At 31.7% G+C, this 24,266-nt stretch overlaps 1 protein-coding gene, 1 non-coding gene and 1 pseudogene across 8 annotated transcripts; all 3 read right to left on the bottom strand.

Annotated features, from left to right (window-relative positions):
• Window positions 1-1,269: 1,269 nt before the first annotated feature.
• On the bottom strand, window positions 1,270-1,341 carry TRNAK-UUU. Its single transcript has one exon. It is a non-coding gene; the product is annotated as a tRNA-Lys (tRNA).
• Window positions 1,342-2,384: 1,043 nt separating this feature from the next.
• Window positions 2,385-9,263, bottom strand: LOC114177650 (annotated as a pseudogene).
• Window positions 9,264-13,340: 4,077 nt separating this feature from the next.
• On the bottom strand, window positions 13,341-19,850 carry LOC114177647 (ABC transporter B family member 21-like). Of its 7 annotated transcripts, none has more exons than XM_028063077.1 (13): window positions 19,250-19,847; window positions 18,500-19,018; window positions 18,199-18,253; window positions 17,918-18,093; window positions 17,599-17,820; window positions 17,267-17,505; window positions 16,620-17,145; window positions 16,234-16,507; window positions 15,242-16,131; window positions 14,911-15,040; window positions 14,333-14,571; window positions 13,915-14,208; window positions 13,341-13,831 (listed from the first exon to the last, which is right to left on the bottom strand). In XM_028063077.1, exons 2-13 carry the CDS (start codon window positions 18,845-18,847, stop codon window positions 13,478-13,480), a joined length of 3,747 nt encoding a protein of 1,248 aa, XP_027918878.1. In that variant the 5' UTR covers window positions 18,848-19,018; window positions 19,250-19,847; the 3' UTR covers window positions 13,341-13,477. The 7 variants fall into 7 exon arrangements, 6 of the variants coding, with proteins under 6 accessions (XP_027918878.1, XP_027918881.1, XP_027918876.1 ...); XM_028063075.1 differs by having other exon boundaries at window positions 13,478-13,831; window positions 14,333-14,596; window positions 14,774-15,040; XR_003603160.1 differs by having other exon boundaries at window positions 13,593-13,831; window positions 13,915-14,192; window positions 14,333-14,596; window positions 14,774-15,040; window positions 19,250-19,849.
• Window positions 19,851-24,266: the final 4,416 nt, after the last annotated feature.

The raw sequence follows: 24,266 nt of genomic DNA on the forward strand, positions 1-24,266 counted from the left end.
CTGACACGTGCTATATAGCTAACGCTCTTGGTGCATTACCAACGAAAATAACCTAATTGTAATAAATTTTCCAAAATAGAGACCAAATTGAGATAAATAAAAAGAATGTGATCTACTTGAAATTTTTCTATGAGGACTAATGGGATGATTTAACCTTTTGAAAATAATAGGATACAATAATTCTTAAAAATATTATTAATATATGATTGATATTGTGTAAATCAAAATTAAAATCATATGTATTAAATGTTATCAACATAAAAAATTATAAATTATTGTCATCATAAAAGTACTACTAAATTATTATTATTGTTGTATAGGTTAGATATTTTAGTGATAAATATCAATAAAGTACATGAAGTAGATACACATAACTCGAATTGAAGTATCCATGCATTACATTTCAATGTAACAATGAAAAAGTTTACTGCTCAATTAATGGATAATTAATTTTTCAAAAAAAGAAAATTAATGAACTATTTTTATGGTAGTAATTTTTTTATCTATAAAACTTAAATTCAATTTCTTATTTTTTAAGAGTTAAACCTGATTTCATTCAAATCAACAACTTGTTAATTTCTTTCTTAGTATTTAAAGTATCTAGAACAAAATAATTATCAGTGCAACTATGGAGAGTTTTCTTACATGTATAAAAGTTTTTATATTTTTTCCTGTTTGAAAACCCAATTTTTACTACCTAAATATCTTTTTCTCAAGTATCGCATAAGTTAAATATTTTGGTTAAATATTTTTATTTCTAAATATTTATTACGACAACAATTGATACATTTATCATAATGTTAGGATAAATAATATTCAAGTTTAAAATAAGTTTTAAGTACATAAATTTAGATACTTTTAATTTATTTTTCATTAAAAAATTTCATTTTATTAAGATTTTTAAATATTTTTTAATTTTTTTCTAATTTTTCCGTTGTTTAATTTTGCCAATAACAAGTTGAAATAGTAGTTATTTTTATTTTCTTACCTTTAACTCAGTTGATTGATTTATATCTTTCTTCTTTATTTTTTTCTAACTTACAGGTCAATTCACTCCACAAAAATTAAATAGCATAATGCTTATATAAAAATTAAATATTTTAAACGTACAATAAACAATTTTTTTTTTTAAAAATTCAAAATAGACTCAGTGCAAACAATTTCACAATTTATGAAATTTTATATTAAAATGGTTTTTAAAGAAAAATTTTCACTGTGGGGATCGAACCCACGACCACGTGAAAAATAGACAAAAATTTAACTTTAATTCGCCGTCTGTGGGGATCGAACCCACGACCACGTGGTTAAAAGCCACGCGCTCTACCACTGAGCTAAGACGGCACATACATATATAAAATTAAACTAAGAAAAAATATATAAAAAATGTTAAAGTAAAACATAGTTTGATTAAAACCACTCATGGTTAAAAGCCACACACTGTGAGCTAAGACCTGAAAATTTGGTTTTGTTTATAGAAACATTGATTGGTTTTGAGCTAACACATGTTCTATAAATTTTGTCACTTAATTTAACAAAAATTCTCCATTTCATGTTTTATTCACCATGTTCTACTCATAATAATATTAAAAAAAATTAAAAGTAAAAGCATTGATATAGATATTCTATTTTTGAAGTTAATGAAGGAAAATAATTTAATAATTTAATCAAAAATAGAAATAGGCAAATATCATAACTATATTAACTATATTACCGAATTTTGTTTTACCAACCTGCATTAAATAAATAAATTAATTTTAGTAATATATTTTGAGAAAATTTAAATTTCATTACAAGTTAGTTTATAGAAGAATGTAATAGTTAATTTTCAGAAGGAGTATTTAGAAAAAGACCATTCTGTTTGTGTAAATTAGAATATTTATATGGTTTAAATAATATTAACGTCCTAACTGATTTTTATTTTGAAGATTCAATAATTTTTTTGAGGATTCAATGTTTTCTTTTATTTCAAAATAGACATCTAATAAATTAAAAAAATGGGTATAAATTCCAAAAATAAAATATTTTATTAATATTTCCATTTATTTATTATGGTGTTCTTCTTAAATATTTTAAATTTCTCTTTTATTCTCAAAACAATTTTTATTATAACATCAAATCTCATTATACAGTGATCTATTTTGTTGGTAAATAATAGGAAAAAACGGGATGAACATCATTCTTTATTATTATAGTCGTGTGACCCTTTTATCAATTTAACGGATACGTATGTGTACTACAAATTGACATAGATACTATTAAAACCAAAATGTTAAATATTCATTAAAAAAAACATTTGGTGACTCAACAATAATGAGTCATATATTGAAACTCATTTAAGGTTAGTTATATTAAGTAATAATGACATTTCATTTTTAACCAAAATGCTTCCACCATCTCTTACTTTTATCTTTTCCAAGAGGTTTGAGTTATTTCCTCTTACAAGAAGATCTTCCACATACAGTAAAATGATAAAAACATCAATTCCATCAACTTTGGCTTACAATGAACATTGAACTTAGATTTATACCACCATTTGTCTCCGATAACATTCTTCTCTTAAGTTCTTTCTCCAAGATTTCAGGTAGAATGTCAAATACATAGAGAAAATATTTAACAAGCTATCAGATAGTAACTGCAATGAACTGAAAGGGTCTATGATGAAGCAACACCGATATGCAGTGCAACTAAAGAAGCATATGTACCACATTTGTTAATCAAGCTCTCATGTTTTCCTTTCTCTTCAATAACTCCATTTTTAATGATAGGTTATATTATATTTCATATAGGTTATGGTCATTGTTATGGTTATGGTCATTGACATATGGTTATTGGGAGATTATGGTTCTATATGGTTATATGACATTAGTCTTACACATATAAGACCTTAGACACCACTTTTACACCAAAACCTTAAGGCAATGTTGTTATGGGTCTTTATTCTTATATGGTGTTTAACTTTGTCTTTTCTATCCAATGTGGGACTTTTTGACTCACACTTGGACTATTCCCAACATCTCCCCTCAAGGGTGAGTCCCTTGTTGTTTTTTTTTCCTTTTTCATATGGTATATTTTCCCTTCAGGTGTATGAGTGACCCCTTTGGTTATGGTTATGCGGTCAGTCACATCGGTGACCCCTTTTGTTTATGGTGGTGGTTATGCGGTCAGTCACTCCGAACCATCGGCTCTGATACCACTGATAGGTTATATTATATTTCATATAGGTTATGGTCATTGTTATGGTTATGGTCATTGACATATGGTTATTGGGAGATTATGGTTCTATATGGTTATATGACATTAGTCTTACACATATAAGACCTTAGACACCACTTTTACACCAAAACCTTAAGGCAATGTTGTTATGGGTCTTTATTCTTATATGGTGTTTAACTTTGTCTTTTCTATCCAATGTGGGACTTTTTGACTCACACTTGGACTATTCCCAACATTTAACCACTGCAATTGAATCTGCCTCCTTTATGGATGAAAGCCTATGAGCCACCACAATGGTGGTTCTGTCCACCCTCACTCGATCAAGTGCATCCTGGACCACTCTTTCAGACTCAGCATCAAGTGCACTTGTGGCTTCATCTAGCAGTAATATTTTTGGACTCTTCACTATGGCTCTAGCAATTGCCACACGCTGCTTCTGCCCTCCAGATAGTTGAATCCCTCTCTCTCCCACCAATGTATCATAGCCCTGCATACTTATTCATACCGTGTTTAGATATATAGCTAGTTATTCAAAACTGTACCATATAGTGTGTAAGTTACCTGCTGCAAACTGCTAATGAACTTGTGTGCATTTGCAAGTTCTGCTGCAGCTATAATTTCAGCTTCTGTTGCATCACCACCTTTTCCATATGCAATATTGGCTCGAATGGTGTCATTAAACAGCACAGGCTCCTGGCTCACTAGACCCATCTGCTGCCTAAACCATCTAAGATTTAGTTTTTGGATTTCTGTTCCATCCACTGTAATCTGACCTGCATCTGCTTCGTAAAATCTTTGTAACAATGAGATCACTGTTGACTTTCCACTTCCACTTTCACCTACTAGAGCAACTGTCTGATTTCCATCACCATAATCAAACACTTAGTTTCTTCATTAGCAAAGGTTGTCCAAACAAACATAATAATTCCTTTGGTAGTTACCTCTCCGGCTTGAATGGTCAAGGAAAAATCTGAGTACAAGAACATTTGGCCTGGTTGGATACTTGAAAGTGACATGACTGTACTCAATCTCTCCCTTCACTTCTTCCAATGCCATTCCGGACTCACCATTGGGATCTATTCTTGATTTCTGATCAAGAATGGCAAATACAGAAGCAACACAACTTTTTGCTTTACTAGCAGCTGGAGTCATGAAACTAGATTGCGACATTGCTACAGCTGCCATCATGAGGGCATAAAATACCTGCAAATTAGGAAATTCATTTTGATTGCTAGATTAAATTATATATTTTGTTTTGTTAAAATTATTTCAGAATGATTAAGAATGACAAATACAGAAGGATAAGACAATGTCTTACACGGAAAACATCTGATGCAGACGCTTTGCCATTCCCAACTAGTCTTGCTCCGGCATAAAAACTGCATGCGTTAACTGAAAACACAAAGAAGAGTGATAAACCGAAACCTGTTCCGCTGACTAAACCTTGCCTTATACTTGTCTGGATTGGCCCTACACATTTCTTCTGGTATAACTCCATCACCTTCTCTTCAGCACAGAACGCAGCAACTGTTCTGATATTCCCTACTGCATCATTTGCTACTTGACTTGCTTCCTCGTACAGTTTCTGTGGAACATTTAAAGCATTACAACATTGGTAAAACAGAAATTTAGAAATAGTAATAATTAAATATGAAAACAGAAAATGCACAAGTTATAACTATAGGCAATGATTTATGTCTGAAATTTATGTATTTTCACTATAAGTCACAAACCTTTGCTTCAGTGCGGAATCCTTGCATTGACTTCATTTGAACATATCCATTCACTAATATGAGAGGTACTAACAATAACGGAAAGCTGCCAGTTTGCAGCAAAGGCCATTGCCAATGCTGTAATTGTTGTAGCAAAATCCTGAACAAGCAAACCTAGAGCATCCCCAACCAATATTCGAATAGAAACTGCATCGGTTGAAAGCCTTGCTCCAAGTGCTCCACTTGAATTTTCATCTTTATCAAACCACCCCATTTCCATGTGAATTATTTTCTCAAAACACATGAGGCGGATCCTTTTTATCAACTCAGAACCAGCTACCGCGAAAAGGTAAGACCTTAACGGATGAAATATGAAGGAGGCAACAGTGAGGGAAACAAATAGTAATGCCCAAAGCTTTGAATCTTTATGGAGTTCATCTGCAGGCTCAAAGAAAGTAGTTATCGAGTGAGAAAGAAGAAACCCCATGGTGGGTAGTATTGTGCCAGTTGCAGCTGCTGCTAGAGCCCCCATCATTAACACTGGGATTTCTGGTTTGTTAAGATAGGTAATGCGGAAAAACGAAACTTCTCGAGGCTTATGCAATGTTGCTGAAGGAAGAACTTCAGGTGTGATAGGCATGGCATTGGACGTTTTGAATGAGTGCTGACTGCTGTTTTCTCTTCCAGATGATTGTTGGCTCAATTGTTGTTCAGAATCTATTAAGTTTTCTGGTTGGCCTAGGTCATTTGCATCATGCTGTTCTGACTCCCTTTTAATTTCTTGCAATCTAATGAGCTGGCTAAAAGCTCCATCAGGATCATTAGTAAGTTCAGTATATGAACCTGATCAGTTGAAAAACATGTAAGGGAGAAGCACATGTACATGCCAAGGAAATTGAACAAGATGTGAGTGGGGAGAGAATGACTTGAGAGGCAACAGAATATATATTAGTCTGTGTAACTTTTTCTTGTAGTTTTCCTTGATGAATAACTGCAATCATATCAGCATTCCTGATTGTGCTCAAGCGATGGGCTACAATGACAGTTGTTCGGTTGATCATAATTCTGTCTAGTGTCTCTTGCACCACTCTCTCTGATTCTACATCAAGAGCACTTGTGGCTTCATCAAGGAACAGAATTCTTGGGTCCTTCAGTATTGCTCTTGCTATAGATATTCTTTGTTTTTGACCTCCGGAGAGCTGAAGTCCACGCTCGCCAATCATTGTGTCAAGTCCCTAAACACAGAATTAACAAAACTAATGAGATAAAGTGCCTGTCACAGAGTACAGAAAATTTCAAAAGATGGCAGATGAATCGTGAGCACACGTGAGGAAGTTTATCTATGAAATTAGAAGCATTTGCAAGTTCAGCCGCAGCTCTGATTTCTTCATCTGTTGCCCCATCCTTTCCATAGGCAGTATTCTCTTTAATGCTGCAAGCAAAAAGAACTGGCTCCTGGCTCACAAGGCCAATTTTCTGTCTGATCCACTTCAATTGAAATTCTCTGAGGTTGATACCATCAATGAGAACTTCACCATCTTGTGGATCATAAAATCTTTCAATTAAACTAATAACTGTTGATTTCCCACTCCCACTTTGCCCTACCAAAGCTGCAGTAGTGCCACTTGATATTGAAATTGAAAATCCATTGAATATCTGTTCATCAGGTCTTGAAGGATAACTGAATCAGACCTCCCTAAGTTCAATATTTCCGGAAATATCATCTAGCTGTCGGCTACCAGTGTCACAAACATCAATGTCCGGCTGCCGTTCTATTGTTTCAAACATTTTGAAGGCAGCAGCTTGTCCTGCAGCAAATGCAGTTATGCTTGGAGATACTTGCCCCAGACGACTGCAAAATAAAATTATTCAAGAAAAATAAATCATAATTATATGCTTTTCAATCTTCAAAAAGAGGTTCAAAGATATAGATTGATGCATCCACAATATTAATGGCAGAGCAGAACCTAACTTACACGGAACCAGACAATATCAACGAAAATACACAGATGACTTGTCCTCCTGTGTAACCTTTATCTAGTACCACCTTCCCTCCAAACCATGTTGCCAAACCGTAAGTACAGATTGAAAATAAATGCATTAAACCCAACCCAAAACCACTGACAACACCCTCTTGAACTCCAATTCTGTAAGCTTTAGTTAAGTATTGATTGTATTGAGCTATAGCTTGTTTCTCACCAGTAAATGATGCAACCTGCGTGGCAGGAATGCATATATTTCATGTACTATTATTCTCTTGCAACATGGGTATAAAAGTGAAGGAAAAGTACAATATGAATGTTAGCATACAGTTCGAATTGAACCAATTATCTTATCCACCACAGTTGCTGCTTCAGAATAAGCTTCTTGTCATCTAGATGCCATCTTTGCATAAGCTAAGCTCATTAGGGAACCAGAGAAGACGAGAAGAGGAAGAGAAGATAGAAGGACAAGGCTCAGAAGCCAACCCTTGACGAAGGCTATGACTATGCCTCCTAAAAAACATGACACATGCTGTATGAATTTTCCTACCTGAGATATCACCCAAAAAGAGAAGAAAAGGTTAACTCCAATAATAGTTTGATGAGATTGTGATGATTTTGAATTTGAAGAGTGGTTCATTAATACCTTCTCTCCCATGGCTTCTTGAATAAGAACAGTGTCCCCTGACATCCTTCCAACAACCTCGCCACTGTTGGTTTCCTTGTCAAAGAAGCTGATATCTTGCCTCAATATTGCTTTCAGGTATAAGCCTCTTATTCTTGCAGCTTGTCTCTCCCCAGTGATCACCCAGCAAGACACCTCTGCAAAATTGCACTCATGTGTCATTCAGTAACTCTTGTTATGTCTAAATCAGCAATTATGGACTTCTAGTTAAGCATAATGCTTACGCAAGGATGCTGCTAAAAAGGCACCTGCACCTATGGATGCAAGCTTCAGAGACACCTGAGGATGAAAAGAAACTTGAGAGCTTATGACATGGAAATAAGGAAAATTTCAAACTTAATTCGTGCAAAATCAGATGTCCAAAGTCTTTGCCCTTATTCCATCTATACAAAAATGTGAGACAATTTAAATTGAAATCTCTATATGGTCCATATAACCACATATTCATGATGTAGGGCAATCTCCATATGGCATGTAGCTAAGTTTTCAATGCGCAAATGTTCAGATAAACTTAGTTGCAGGCAAATGAAGCTTACTCTTTTAAAATTTGTTATTATTTCTTTTTTGTGGTGTTTAATTAAGAGTTTTCATAACTTGTATACTTAATCATCTTGTCGCAACACTTATTGAGTGTTCTAAACTCAGATTTATCATATCAATACTTTGCTCCTTTCTCTGTTCAATCCTACAACATCTTTCTGTTGTTTTTTTGACAACATTGATTATTCATGAAGGGGAGTTAAGCATTACCTTAGAGACTTCATGAACTACTTGTTTATCATCAGCATGTCCTCCAAAAGCATCAACCATATCTCCTACAAGTATAGCCGTTAAACATGAAGAGAATCCAGTACCAACAGCACTTACTGACCCAACAAGCATCAGAAAGCAATCCCAAGGACGTGCAAATGAGAAAAGCTTGTGAAAGGGAACTGTTTTATTGATTTCATTCTTCACTTTGTCTTTCTTGGAATCTTGATGCTTGCCAACCATGTTTTCTTGGGTATTGCCATTTTCTTGAATTGGAGGATGATCACTTGTTGATCTTCCCATCTCAGTTGAACTCATATCTGCATTGGTTCACAACTTACAAAAACCAGTAAGAAAAACTACTGAAGAAGGATCACTAGTTTGAGTCAGCAACTCCCTTATAGTTTTCCATCAAAATCACCACTCAAGGGCAAGATAATCTCTGCACAGGATCATCTTGGTTTTCTATTACTTTCATTAATAACAAAGGAGACAACTTGTAAATAAACTCAGTTCAAAATTTGAACTTGGAATGAAAATGAAGTGCAAAAGCCTATGTTGATCTCTTTTTGAAAACATTGGTGGGTAATTAAGTTGCAAAGTTCAAGTTTGTAAGCATTTATGTGATCTTTATAATTAGTTTAATTATGTGTTAGAGAATCTAGTTTAAAGTTAAATTTAATCCAATTAATTTTGTGCACACCTAGTGTTTAGCATCTTGGAAGGAAAACAAGACATGCTCTAAATATTAGAACTAAGTTGTAGTTATCAGAATCATGACACGAAAAGGAAATTAAGAAAACTGTTACTATAATTTATTAATAAATTAGAGTAAAAACATTTTAAAAGATGTTTTAACACCAAATTTCAGTCTATAGTTAATTATACATAAAAGATACTACCAAGCTTGCCATAAAAACATTTGTTTTAATTCTTAAATAAAATTGATCTAATTTTAAAATATTTATTACTAAAATAAATAATATTTACATCCTGCATAGTATTATTTATATTAATGGAATCAAAGTTATGTATATTTTTTTTTCTTGGCATCTTTAATATATAGTATCTTGATTTTTTTTCATATTTTAAATTTTAGAATTATTATTTTCACTAAATAGACATGAAAATCAATAAATTTAAAAATTACTATATATAAAATTGCTAATATATTCAAAATTTCTCTATAATAACTAAATAATGATAGACAAACCATATTTAATATTTATAGAAATTTAAAAGATGTTAATTATCAAACATATTCCGGACTCATCTATAATAATTATAAAAATTTCATTTACTTATTTTTATATATAAAATTATTATGAACCCATAATATTTAAAATTAAAACATAAATTTTAGTTTATAGCAGTGTATTAGTAATTGATTTGATTAAATCAATGTACTAAATATAAAATAATACTCATGTAAATAATAGACTTAATGCTCGATAAGAGATGTTTATCTTTATTTTTCATCAGGAACCTCAAGTTTTACTTTTTGGAATGAACTAGGACATTTTTTTTTTAGTTATAAGATCTTAAACTTAGTTTAAGTTATGTGTCATACATCATAAGAGCAATAAAATTATAATCACCACCTTAAGATATTACACCATTAATATAAGAAAATCTGCATAGAAGTTTAGATATGACTCACCCAACTTAAATGCAAAACAAGTATAAAGGAAACTCACCATATATAGTACATTCCTCATCCAAAATAAAAATTCTACATCAAGATTTTCATTGCAATTAAAGTTATATAATATGAGACATATCTAAGTTGAAACATTTTTTTTATCAAACAATAAAACTATTTCTACAAATAACTAGTTTATTTCTCTTCTTGAAGCAAATATTTTCTAACTCAAAATAAACTAAACTAAAAAAGTGTAATACTTTTTTTTTTCTCATATTAGGTTCACAACTTTTAGGTCATAACAAGTAAATAATAGATAAGCTCCGAGCAACTAATTTTGATGAGTTAGTCAGTCTATCCTCTTGTTTTCTGCAAATGAAATTCATTCATAATTTGTCCAACAAAAAAAAACAAAGCAATTAATGAAATAAATAAATAACTATTAATATAAATATTAAATAATGTATTTTAAGTTATATTAATATAATACACTATATTAAACTTTCTAAATTATTTTAAATAATTTGATTATATATATGTATATATATATATATATATATATATATATATATATATATATATATAGAGAGAGAGAGAGAGAGAGAGAGAGAGAGGGGGGGGGGGGAGGGGGAAGGGGGAAGGAGAGAGAAATATTTTATGTTGAAGTTAAGTATATAATTGTAAAATATTTGATTAATTAAATCAATATAGTAATATAATTATCAACTAATAGGATAATACAGTTAAAATTATATTGGAATGTAAACTACAATGACACACCTCTCAAATATTAATTTAATTAAGTGTTATTTCTATAATTCAACAACACAACCAGAAAGAAAATTTGAATAATTTACAATGTAAAATAATAAAAAAAATCCAAAAATTGACTGATGAACAAGGGCTTCACACCTTCAAAATCTCACCAACTTTTGCTGTTAATTTGATTGTTTAAAAAATCATTTAGACATTTTAAAAAATTAACATTAATGTATAAGAAAATTACTAACCTTATATAACTTAAATTAAATATTTACTTTCTCAATAATCAAAATTAAATCACTCAGTTAACCACTTTAAGAAATAAAAGAAACAATTGAACCTACAGAATAAAAGTAAAGAAAAAGAATTTAGAAACATGTATAAAAAAATTATGTTTATCTACCTATCTTTCTACCCCTTCCAATCTTATAAATATATCTAATAACTATTATAACTATTATTTTGTATATACACTCTTTTACTAATTATATTTTTGTTTTTATATAAATAATTAATTTTTGAAACACACTTTTTGTTATAATAATGAACAATAAGGTGCATATGCATTCACTAGTAACATATAATATAATGTACTAATTCATTATTATAGTCCAAAAAATCTAAAATACAATATATATATATATATATATTGTAATTATTACTATAATATAGAAAAAAAGTTCAAAACAAAATTTCATTCTTTAAATGAAACTGCATATGCATAAAGCCTAATTGTATCTATCTATGATAGATTTGTGACAAAACTTGATAGAATCAGAGAAAAAGTTAAGTCAAAAAAAGAATGAGAAGTTCACCAGCAAAGATAACAAAAGATGGTAAACATTAGAAGAAAAGTAGAATACATGTTGGCAAAAATCATAAACAAAAAGAAGAGTGTATAGTGATACCATACCAGTGTAGCTTCCTCTCTTCCAAACCCTCTTCTGCTTCTCTTAATCTTTTTCTTCATCATTACAACCACTCTTTATAGGAGAGTTTGATGGTGGCAGATGAAATAATGTATGGGACCAAATCTGCTACAGTTTCATACTGGGACGAGTGCATGTATGAAAAGTGTGGAGAGGACAGTCAAATAAGTGTGTGCGTGGCTTTGAGGAGAGAAAAAAGACTGTGACATAGACACTGCATGCGTCAGAAGAAAGGACAAGAATTGAAAACAAACATTTTATAGCTTAGCTTACTTCATAATTAAGCTAAAACAAGAACAGTACTGCTTATGTATCTGCAAGTTTATCCTTTTCAACTCATCATCATCACTTAATATTACTATAACTTCATCATTTGGTTAATTAAGGTTGCTACATAGATATTAGGGAGGGATGCAAGAGCACATGGACCATTTTCAGACCTTGTGTGGACCTATCATCAAGAATTCGAGAGTTGTCATCAAGTCCATCATTTAGCTCCAAAACAACAATCAAGTTAAGAACATCAAACAAACATGTGATAGGCATTGATATCATACCTTAATAAAGCCGAGGAAACCACTGAAGTTGGAATCATCAATGTTTATGGACAATTTGTATAGCTTTCAATGTGAATACATATGGCACCCATTTCAATATCATGTCTGAAAGTTTCTTCTCTATCTCTTGAAAACCCATGTGATAGGATCAATCAAAGTTAATGCAATCCATAGCAGATACATCAAAACCTATTATAAACAAGCAGCATAGAAATCTACATATATTAATAACTTAACTCTCTATTTGATCTCAATTGTGTATACAATGAATGAAAAGTAGACAAATGAAACATTTGGATTAATATTTATATTTTACTTTCATACCATTATTTCTATTTTCTTTTTTCGTTCTTCTATTCCAATATTTTGCTTCACCAACAATTTGGCACACTGGACAAGTATATTTATAATAAGTTATTACTTTAAACAAAGAACAAACACATCAAATTTTGATTAACTTAAATAATTATATTTAACGTGTTACTAACTAAAGATATATTCTGTATTTTGAAAAATCCTTGTAATATTTACAACAATATATGAAAGAATTTTTGCTTTTGACTATTGCTGGTGCTTTTATATACACCGATTCGGGGTTTGTTCCAGTCCAAGCATCTATTGATTGTCATGTCTTCATATTATTTGTATTAGGCTGAGCTGATATTGTTGATGGTATTCCACAAAACAGTAGGAACACATGTTGGCATTACAATTAGGGTTCTGCTCTCCATCATGTACCCTGCTGATCCACTGAGGTTGCTCTGACTACAATGTCAAGGTAATTAATTAGTAGATATGTTGCTTCAAGCCACCAATAAATTTATAAAATATTTAATTTTCCTTTTTTTCTATATAATGGTTTAATAGTGGTAATAGTTGAAAAATGATGTTTGCATTCAATAAAAAGAATGATCATTCTTTTTTGTTTACATTCTAGTACATAATGCTTGAAATTGGCATCAGACCCTGTTTCAACATTTAGAGATGTAAATTTTTAAAAGGCTATCAGATTGAGATATTTTATTATGAATATATTTATTGGAAATATTTTTCATTTTATGGATTCAAATGCTTGTGGGTGCAGTCTGCACAGTTAGAACTGCATAAATGATGACAAGATCTGTAACAGTGAAATCCATTAAAAGTGGGTAATCAGGTGCTTTGAATGTTTCATTACACAGGAATAAAGGCATGAACAAAAGATTAAGAAGCCATCAGTGACTTGGGGCAATGAACTAAAAGTGTCTATGATGAAGCAGCACTAATATGCAGTGCTACCAACGAATCATATGCACCACCTTTGTTAAGCAAGGTCTCGTGCTTTCCTTTCTCTGCAATGACTCCATTTTTAACCACTGCAATTAAATCTGCATCCTTTATTGTGGATAACCTGTGAGCAACCACAATGGTGGTTCTGTCCACCCTCACTCGATCAAGTGCATCCTGAACCACTCTTTCAGACTCAGCATCAAGTGCACTGGTGGCTTCATCTAGCAGTAATATTTTTGGACTCTTCACTATGGCTCTCGCAATTGCCACCCGCTGCTTCTGCCCTCCAGAAAGTTGAACCCCTCTCTCCCCCACTAATGTATCATAACCCTGCATAATTATTCATATGCTATTTAATGGCTAGTAATTCAAAATTTACTATAAATGTTTTTGTTGATTGGTTTGTAGGTTACCTGCTGCAAACTGCTAATGAACTTGTGTGCATTTGCAAGTTCTGCTGCAGCTATAATTTCAACCTCTGTTGCATCACCACCTTTTCCATATGCAATATTGGCTCGAATGGTGTCATTAAACAACACAGGCTCCTGGCTTACCAGACCCATCTGCTGCCTAAACCATTTAAGTTTTAGCTTTTGGATTTCTGTTCCATCCAGTGTAATCTGACCTGAATCTGGGTCGTAAAATCTTTGTAACAATGAGATCACAGTTGACTTTCCACTTCCACTTTCACCAACTAGAGCAACTGTCTGATATCCATCAGTGTAATCAAACTATTAGATTCTCATTTAGGAAAAGGTTGTCTGTGATGATGACATGTTCCTATGATGAGATTTATGCTCAAAAAAAAAAACAGATTATTTTGCAAGTTACCTCTCCTGCGTGAATGGTCAGGGAAAGATCTTTGAATACAGGAACATGGGGCCTGGTTGGATACTTGAAAGTGACATGTTGGAACTCGATATCTCCCTTCACTTGTTCCAATGTCATTCCTGACTCGTCACTGGTATCTATTGTTGATTTCTGATCAAGGATAGCAAATACAGAAGCTGCAGAACTTTCTGCTTTACTTGCAGCTGGGGTCATGAAGCCAGATTGTGACATTGCTATAGCTGCCATCGAGAGAGAAAAAAATACCTGAAAAATTAGGAAAGTAATTGTTCAAGGCTAGAAGAGTGTGATTATCTTAGCTCTTAAACTATCTATCTATTTTATTGAGATATGCTTATTACACTTTGTGAGAACAATTGAGACAATCAGATGAGTAAAAAGCTTCATATCTAAGACAGTGACGATGATAGAACAATAACTTACACGGAAAACGTCTGAGATTGATGTTTTGCCCTTCTCGACAAGTTTTGCCCCAGCATAAAAACTGCATGCATAAACAGAGAACAGAAAGAACAGTGATAACCCAAAACCCGTTCCGCTGACTAAACCTTGCCTTATACCTGTCTGGATGGGTCCTGCACATTTTTTCTGGTATAACTTCATCACCTTCTCTTCAGCACAGAAAGCGGCAACAGTTCTGATATTCCCTACTGCATCATTCGCTACTTGGCTTGCTTCCTCATATAGTTTCTGTGGAACATACATATAGACAATGATCAATTGATATTAGTATAAGGCCTTCTATTAGGATAAAACTCACCATAAGCACCTAAACATTTAAACTTTTCCTACGAGTAAAATCAACTTGTACAGGAACTTTACAGTTTATAAGTTAATATGTATAAGGTTTCATGCTAGAAAACAATAGTTTGGTATCAGTAAGGCACAAACCTTTGCATCTGTGCTGAATCCTTGCATGGACTTCATTTGCAGATGTCCATTTAGAACTATTAGAGGTACCAAAACAAGAACTATGAGAGAAAGCTGCCAGTTTGCGTCAAAGGCAATGGCCAAGGCTGTAACTACTGTAGCAATATCTTGAACCAGCAAACCAAGAGCATCCCCAACCAAAGTGCGAATAGAAGCTGCATCAGTTGACAGCCTTGCTCCAAGTGCTCCACTTGAATTTTCGGCTTTATCAAACCAGCCTATTTCCATGTGAATTATTTTCTCAAAGCACATTAGCCGGATCCTTTTTATTAACTTACAACCAGCTACAGAAAAAAAGTAGGACCTTAATGGAAGAAATATGAAGGCACCCACACTAAGAGCAACAAATATTAGTGCCCAAAATTTTGAGTCTTTCCGGAGTTCATCTGCAGGCTCAAAGAAAGTATTTATCATGTGGGAAAGAAGGAGCCCCACGGTGGGTAGTATTGCCCCTGTTACTGCTGCTGCCAGAGTCCCCACCAGTAACAATGGGATTTCAGGCTTGTTAAGATAAGCAATGCGGAGAATTGAAATTTCCTTAGGTTTATGTGGTGCTTCTGAAGGAAAAGCTCCAGACCCTCCTTCTGAGGCTTCAAAGTGATCTTGCGTGGTGGGCATGGCATTTGATATTCTGAATGAGTTCTGACTGCTGCTTCCTCTTCCAGATGATCCCCGGCTTAAAGATTGAGGGAAAGAATACCGTTGGCTCGGTTGATGTTCAGAATCTACCAAGTTTTCTGGCCTGCTTAAGTAATTTGTATCATTCTGTTCTGATTCCCTTTTAATTTCTTGCAATCTAACGAGCTGGCTAAAAGCTCCATCAGGATCTTTAGTGAGCTCAGCATGTGTACCTAATCAATGGAAATAAATAAGTATGCTTATGTCAAGAAAATTGAAGATGTGTTTGATGAGAGAATGAATGACTTGAAAGCGGATTTGTTATAATAGTATACCTTTTTCTATGACTTTTCCTTGATGAATAACTGCAATGACATCAGCATTCCTTATTGTGCTAAGACGGTGGGCTACAATGACGGTGGTTCGGTTGATCATGATTCTGTCTAGTGTCTTTTGCACCACTCTCTCTGATTCCGCATCTAGAGCACTTGTAGCTTCATCAAGGAGCAGAATTCTTGGGTCCTTCAGAATTGCTCTTGCTATAGATATTCTTTGCTTTTGACCTCCAGAGAGTTGAGTTCCATGCTCTCCAACCATTGTGTCAAATCCCTAAACTCATAATTTTACAAAACTAATGAGATAAAAAAAAAGCAACCTCTTAGTGAAACACGAATATACACACTCCAAATTTCAAAAGATGAATGGAGACTCGTGAGCTCACATGGGGAAATTTATCTATGAAATTAGAAGCATTTGCAAGTGCAGCTGCTGCTCTTATTTCTTCATCTGTTGCCCGTTCCTTTCCATAGCCAATATTCTCTTTAATGCTGCCAGTAAAGAGAGCTGGTTCCTGGCTGACAAGGCCTATTTTCTCTCTGATCCATTTCAACTGAAATTCTCTGAGATTGATGCCATCGATGAGAACTTCACCAGCTTGTGGATCATAAAATCTCTCAATTAAACTAATAACTGTTGATTTCCCACTGCCACTTTGCCCTACCAATGCTGCAGTAGTGCCACTTGATATTGAAATTGAAAATCTATTGAATATCTGTTCATCAGGTCTTGAAGGATAACTAAAGCAAACCTCCCTAAGTTCTATATCTCCTGATATGTCATCTAGTCGTTGACCAGAAGAGTCATAAGCATCAATATCTGGCTGCCTCTTTATTGTTTCAAACATTTTAAAGGCTGCTGCTTGTCCTGCAGCAAATGCAGCTAAGCTTGGAGATGCCTGTCCCAGAGACCTACAAAGAAAATTATCGGGAAAGTGTATCAAATTTTCTTGGAAAACTTGGGAGAGGGGTTGTAAGATATCAGTTGATTCATCCATTTACAATGTATATGGTAAAGCAGAAGCTAACTTACATGGAGCCAGTCAAAACTGCAAAAAATACACTAATGACTTGTCCTCCCGTATAACCTTTCTCTATAACCATCTTCCCTCCAAACCAAATTGTCAAAGCATAGGTACAGTAAACAAATAAACGAACAAAACCAAAGCCAAACCCACCAGCCAAACCCTCTTGCACTCCCACTCTGTAAGCTTTTGTTAAGTATTGATTGTATTGAACTATAGCTTGCTTCTCGCCAGTAAATGATGCTACCTGCGTTGCAGCAATGTGTATCTTTCAATGTACCGCTCACTTGCAACGTGAAAAAGATAAACAATGGAAAGGGCATTCTGAAGGTTGCCATACAGTTCGAATTGAACCAATTGTCCGCTCCACAAGAGTTGCTGCTTCGGAATAAGCTGCTTGTCCTCTGGATGCCATCTTTGCAAAAGCAAAGCTCATTATGGAGCCAGAGAGGACAAGAAGAGGAAGAGAAGATAGAAGCACTAGGCTTAGAAGCCAACCCTTGATGAATGCTATGACTATACCTCCAAAAAAACATGCCACATACTGGATGAACTTTCCTACCTGAGATATCACCCAAAAAGAGAATGAACAAGTTAACTCCAATAATAGTTTGATGAGATTGTGATGATTTTGAATTTGAAGAGTGGTTCATTAATACCTTCTCTCCCATGGCTTCTTGAATAAGAACAGTGTCCCCTGACATCCTTCCAACAACCTCGCCACTGTTGGTTTCCTTGTCAAAGAAGCTGATATCTTGCCTCAATATTGCTTTCAGGTATAAGCCTCTTATTCTCGCAGCTTGTCTCTCCCCAGTGATCACCCAGCAAGACACCTCTGCATAATTGAAGTATGTGAAACATTCTTGCTATTTTGTATAAAGCAAAATTGTATTTCTACTTATACAGTAGAAAGAATCATCTGAGAATTTGGCATGCTTACGGAAGAATGCTGCAAAAAAGGCACCTGCGCCTATGGCTGCAAACTTCATGGATGCCTGAGCATGAAACAAACTTGATGGGTCATGGCATGGAAACAAGGAGAAATTTGAAACCAAATTGTTCATCTCACACTTCTTGTGGAATCAGATACCCACAGGCTTTTTGTACAATAGAATCTCACTAATAAGCAGTTGGAATTTGATAGGACAAAATTTAGACAAAAACACAAAAACTACTTGTCCTGTTGCAACAAAAAATTCACAACAACATTGATTTTTAAATGAAAGGGAGGTAGGCATTACCTTGGATACTTGATGAACTACTTCTTGTTTATTATCAGCATTTCCTCCGAAAGAATCAATAGCATCTCCAATAAGTATAGTCATTAAAGGCATAACGATTCCATTAGCAACAGCACTTATTGCCCCAACAAGCATCAGAAGACAATCCCAATAGTCTGCAAATGAGAAAAGTTTGTAAAAGGGTACTGTTTTATTGCTTTCATGCTTCACCTTGCTCCTGTTAGAATCCTGGTTCCTGTCATCCGTTTCTAGGGTATTTTCAGGACCTTGAACTGCTGGATCATCACTTGTTGATCCTCTTATCTCAGTTGAAGTCTTGTGTGAATCCAAGCTGGCCTCAGCCACCATTTTCCCAAGTAAAACCTCTCTCGGTTAACAACACAAACACCCCTTAAAATGAGCTGCTGAAGAAAGATCACTGGTTTGAATCAGCAACACCCTTTTAGTTTTTTCCGTCTAAGCTCACCACTCGAAGAGCCTGATAGCTCCTTAGATGTCAAAAACTGCAAAAGTAGTTGACTTAACCAAAGTCAACAACAGAAACGAATGAAAATTGAAGGATGACACCAAAAGAATAGTTAGCAGGGAAATCAGAATTAAGGTGCAAGGAATACTTTCAAAACCAACATAAGTGATCAGAGCACATTCAACATGAAAACATGTATCAGAGTAAAAAGCAAACGTCATTCTTGTTCATTTGTTCTTGTCATTGTTATTTTCTTAAAGAAGCAGAAGTCACCAGAAACGAACCTTTCTGCAAACATGATGTAGAAATGCTTCCCGCGTTCTCAGAATGCTGCAAAGAACTATAAAGCAACAGGGGAATGAAGGAAAACCAGAAGATTGATGAAAACCATCTGGCAGTAGCCCACTACTGCAAGTTAACTAGGCTCGTCTTTAAATCATGAGATAAAGCAAAAGAACGAAACAGAATTAGATGCCCATTACCAAAGATAATAGTTTATGTACGGTTTAAACGCATCATGGAACAAGAGCTCTCTGATATAAACATCACACGTGGAGGTTATAATCATCCCAGAACTAAATTTAAAATACGAGCAATGTTCTAAAAGCACTGGTCAAAACAAGTATATGGTAGAAGTATAACGTACTGAAAACTAAAAAAATTGCTGCTTGTTAAAATATATTTTCAGATTATGATTCCTTGACAAGTGATTAAGGATGGTTGTTAGCATTTGCCATTAATACAGTGTGCTAAATTTAGATTAAACATCAAGTTTAGTACTATTGTACATTATCCAAGAAATTTTCTCTGATATTTGCTCTTCGTATTAGCGAAGCAGATGAAACACGATTCTTGTTTATGCAAATATGGTAAAGAAATCTGAGAGGCAATGTAAGGGTTAAGAAATCGGCTATTTAAATTTATTTTCTAAAAACAAAGAAAGTTTGAGTCTAAATTAATTAATATATCTGTACCCAAAAAGACTAATGAATGTTTGGTTAAATTTGAAATCAGGACTATTAACCAAATTTTCATTGACTTTATATCTTTGGTCCACTGGATGTGCTTATACGTTTCTTCAACAAGGCATTCATAACTAATTATTGTTATGATATATTTAATGGAACACATATATATCACTAATGCACTATGATAACGAGTTGGCATAAAAAATTAATCAATCACAATTCATTAGTAACAAAGTCAAAACTGTGTTCCTTTGTGATGGCTGATTATAGAAAGATTTACAACATGAGAAATTTTTTCTCTCCCATCAAGTGTAAAGAATCTCTCCAAGATTGTATAAATCATGCAAAATTGAAATATGAAAGAGTTTGTTGACCTCTTTAAGACATTTGTGCTCAAACTTTGAGTTGAAACTCAAAAGTTCAACTTGCCATCTATTTTTATTTAGTCATCACCTCTTTTTTCCTACTAGTATTACTATTATACTAGGGGTAGGTATCTACTTTTGGTTTCATTACTAATTATTAATTATTGTTAATTTTCCATAAGTTTTAATAATAATTACTATTATTATTTTTGAAAAAAAATCAATAGTTTTAATTTCACAATTAATATTATTATTATTAGAATTTTAAAAAAAATTATGGACATTTAAGTAAAAATATATGTGTTGAGTTATCTTTTCCTCCTCGTCTTTTCATCGATGCAAGAATGAAAATATTCTATTCATTCTTAAATCCATCCACCTCAAATTCATCTGCGCAAATCACCTTTAATCCCTATAAACAAATAAATAGATTTCGTCCATCATCATCTATCTTTTACTCATATTTAACTTATTACTCTCATTACCTTTAGATCATCACATCACATTACTACAAAAAATAAAAATAAATGATCTAAAAATAATAAGAATGATGAGTTAAAAATAGATAAAAGAAGTTGATTAAAATATCATTTTCCATATATCGAATAAGGTCCCAATAAATAGACAAAACATAATTTGATGAACAACTCATAAAAGTAATGAGTAACTGCAGTTTCTGTTTTTGTTTTTGTTTTTGTCCTTTGCTACTCTCTGTTTATGCTGCTGATTTGACCTCAGATACTTGGGGACCGCATCGTGATTCTTGCCAAATTTCATTATAATATATAATAATGAAAGGACCTATTTTCCTGTCGTACATCTAAACACGTATTTTTAACGTACAATCTTTGTTCTCATATAAATATTTGTTTGGCTAATATTGTAGTGTGTTATTTTAAGGGTAGGACGGCTACGTCTACCACCTTCGAAGCAAAAAAATAACCTAATACTCCTCTTCACTCTCATTCTACCATTAAATTAATTACTTGGAAAAAGTTTTGTTGCTCATTATTGGAACAGATTATGGAAGAAATATATCGTCGGTTATCTTCCCAAGAATTCACACTAGACTTTATTCAAAATAACTAAGTTCAATATACCTCTAATGATATTGAGATCTTTATTTCTATTTATAGAAAACTATATTTTATTTCTCAAATCTAATTTTCATAATTATTCTTGTATTCTATTTTATTGTTTAGAATATTTCAATTTTCAACGTCTTATAAGGTTTACTCGATTTTTTTGAAGTTGCATGATCAGTTGGTTGAAGGTAGAATTGTTTGAATTAATTTTTTAATTAATACATTATTACTTTTTTAATCCAATTGGTAAAAATGCAGAGAAACTGTGGATTATTTAATTGTTTTTTATCGTTTTACCCAAAAGATGGAATCCAGTCAACTAAAAGACTCAAAAAGTGATATGTCATTTTTTGTAGTATCACTAGTTCTTTTATTTTTTATTTCTTTTACCTTTTACCTCCTTTTCTTTTATTCCTTCTCTAACGTCTTATTTAATTCCATTTATATTTTTTATTATTCAAACCTTCTCATTTCTCATCTCTAATCTTTCGGTGATAACATTTTATAAATATTTATAGCGGGATCAATATTTTATTTATCTGGACCCTAATAAAATTGGGCCTAATACTAAAATTGTAATTACTTTTTAAACAGAATTTTTTTGTAAAATAATTTTATTGTCCTTATCCTAAAAGTGAATTTAGAATTAATGTTTACAAATTTTTTATAATTATTAACCATAAGTTAAACCATTATTTCCATCATCACTTAAATACCCACCGATAACATATTTACCAATTATAATGATATTATTGGTTTATAACTGATCCTAGTATAGTTTGTCATTACTTTTTGAAACAATCAATAGTTTTTTGGTTGTACAGATCTATGTTTGCATACTTGTAAAAAAAAAAAAAATATATATATATATATATATATATATATATATATATATGAGAAATCGTTAAGTTAATTTAATTTTTATTCATAATTAATCTTATAAGTAATTTAATGTTTCAACTTTATATATATATTTTTTTAATAATTCTAATTTTTATTATGGGTTTGACGTGGTATTTAATATTTTATATTTTTTTTATTCTAATAAATTTTTATATAATGACAAATAATCAATGAATTATAGAGATATTAATATAATTGAAATGTTAAAGTTCATAATAATATTTAATATAAATTTTATTTGAATATATAATAATTTTAAAAAATAATACTAAGGAAGTTGAAAATAGAATAAAAGAAGACATTGAACACATAAATAAAGTTACACATAAAAGGGTACAAGCAAATAACATAAAAAATAAATAAATCACAATAATTGGAGCATAAAATAAAAAGTACATATAAGATAACATATTTGTTTATTCAAAAGAGTTTTGATTAATTTTAGTTATTATACATGAATTTGAATTGAATTTTAAATTTATTTTAATTAGTATTATTATATGATTTTATTTTTATTATTATTAATAGTTTTTAACTATTATTATTATATGAATTTATTTTACTACTAATAGTAATTTTTATTTAATATTCTTTTTATTGTTCCTGTTAATATTTTATTTTATTATTCATATTATTACTTACAATTATATAAATATATTTATGTGTTATTATTTTTTATTTGGTATTATTATTATTATTATTACTACTATTATTTGTTATATAAATTTATTTTTATTATTATTATTAGTGAAAAAAACACCTTTTGGTGTTATTTTTTAATTTTAAAATGTAATAAAGAGTAAAATAGAATTTATATATATATATATATATATATATATATATATATATATATATATATATATATATATATATATATATATATATATATATTAAAAGGAAAAATTGTTTTATACGTTAGTATTATTATAGTTATTACTATTATTATAAGAAATTATTTTTATTGACTATTTAAACTATTTTATTTTTTTTATTTTTTATGCTATAGAATATAACTGTGGTTGATTATGCTATAACATAATAAATTAAATGTTATAAAATCATTTTTTTTGTTATTTTCAATCATATAGTCATTAATAAAAAAACATAATTTGATCATGTGAGTGTTGCAGTGTAATAAAAAAAAAGTAATGATAAATGTGTAAACTTTTTTCCTTTCAAGTGCTTTCACCTTGTTTTTTTCACATAAGGCATCCTCCACAAATCTTTTTATTTTTCTTCGCAAATCAATGGATGAATGAGGAAAGTACTCCCCCGGGAGAACATAGTTATGCATTAATAAGTTTTATTTGTCTCGCATAATTATTGATTTGTAAACTAGTCTACATTGTTTAAAAAAGCTAAAAAAAATCTAAAATGTTTTATATTTTTTAATCCTGAATTAAAATGTTTTATAAGGATTTGGTGTTAGTATAAAATTAAATTTGAATAAATCATACACTAATTATGTGCGAGTACGAGTTCTTCAGTGAGAGAAGAGTTGTTGATAGAGTAGCTCATAATTGTTTTGGCATTATATACATAATGGTTAAAATATATATTTATTTTAGCATCTAGTGTTTTCAATATTCATACAAGATCAAAATTATTTCGTAGTTAGATTTAATTAATTGGAAATTGAATAGGTAATTATAAACAGAGTGGTCCTCGTCAAGGTTATGTACCATATATATATATATATATATATATATATAAGTAGTTGAGACACCAACTATTTGAAATAAAACCTAAACTTCTTTAAATTTCTATTATTTACTCACACAAGCAAACTTCACATATTCTCTTTCCCTAATTCATTGTTTTTTTAAGGTTTCTTTTTAACAACTCTTAACCTTATACACAAATATAAATTAATAACTTCAATACTTCTTAACATTATTGTTTCCAATCATTTTATTTTCCATTGTATTACGAACCTAAATCAAATTATAAACAAGTTGAAAGTATTTGAAGTTACAAGAA

The sequence above is a fragment of the Vigna unguiculata genome, chromosome 3, assembly GCF_004118075.2.
Source record: "Vigna unguiculata cultivar IT97K-499-35 chromosome 3, ASM411807v1, whole genome shotgun sequence".
In the NCBI taxonomy this organism is placed as follows: Eukaryota; Viridiplantae; Streptophyta; class Magnoliopsida; order Fabales; family Fabaceae; genus Vigna; species Vigna unguiculata.

Excerpts from the sequence above, each read along its gene's own strand:
- LOC114177647 (XM_028063075.1), bottom strand. The coding sequence starts at position 18,847 with ATGGTGGCTGAGGCCAGCTTGGATTCACACAAGACTTCAACTGAGATA. Across the intron at positions 17,821-17,917 it reads AAGAAGCCATGGGAGAGAAG|GTAGGAAAGTTCATCCAGTA; the intron begins GTATTAATGAAC and ends GTGATATCTCAG. Across the intron at positions 14,209-14,332 it reads TGACCATTCACGCAGGAGAG|ACAGTTGCTCTAGTTGGTGA; the intron begins GTAACTTGCAAA and ends GATGGATATCAG.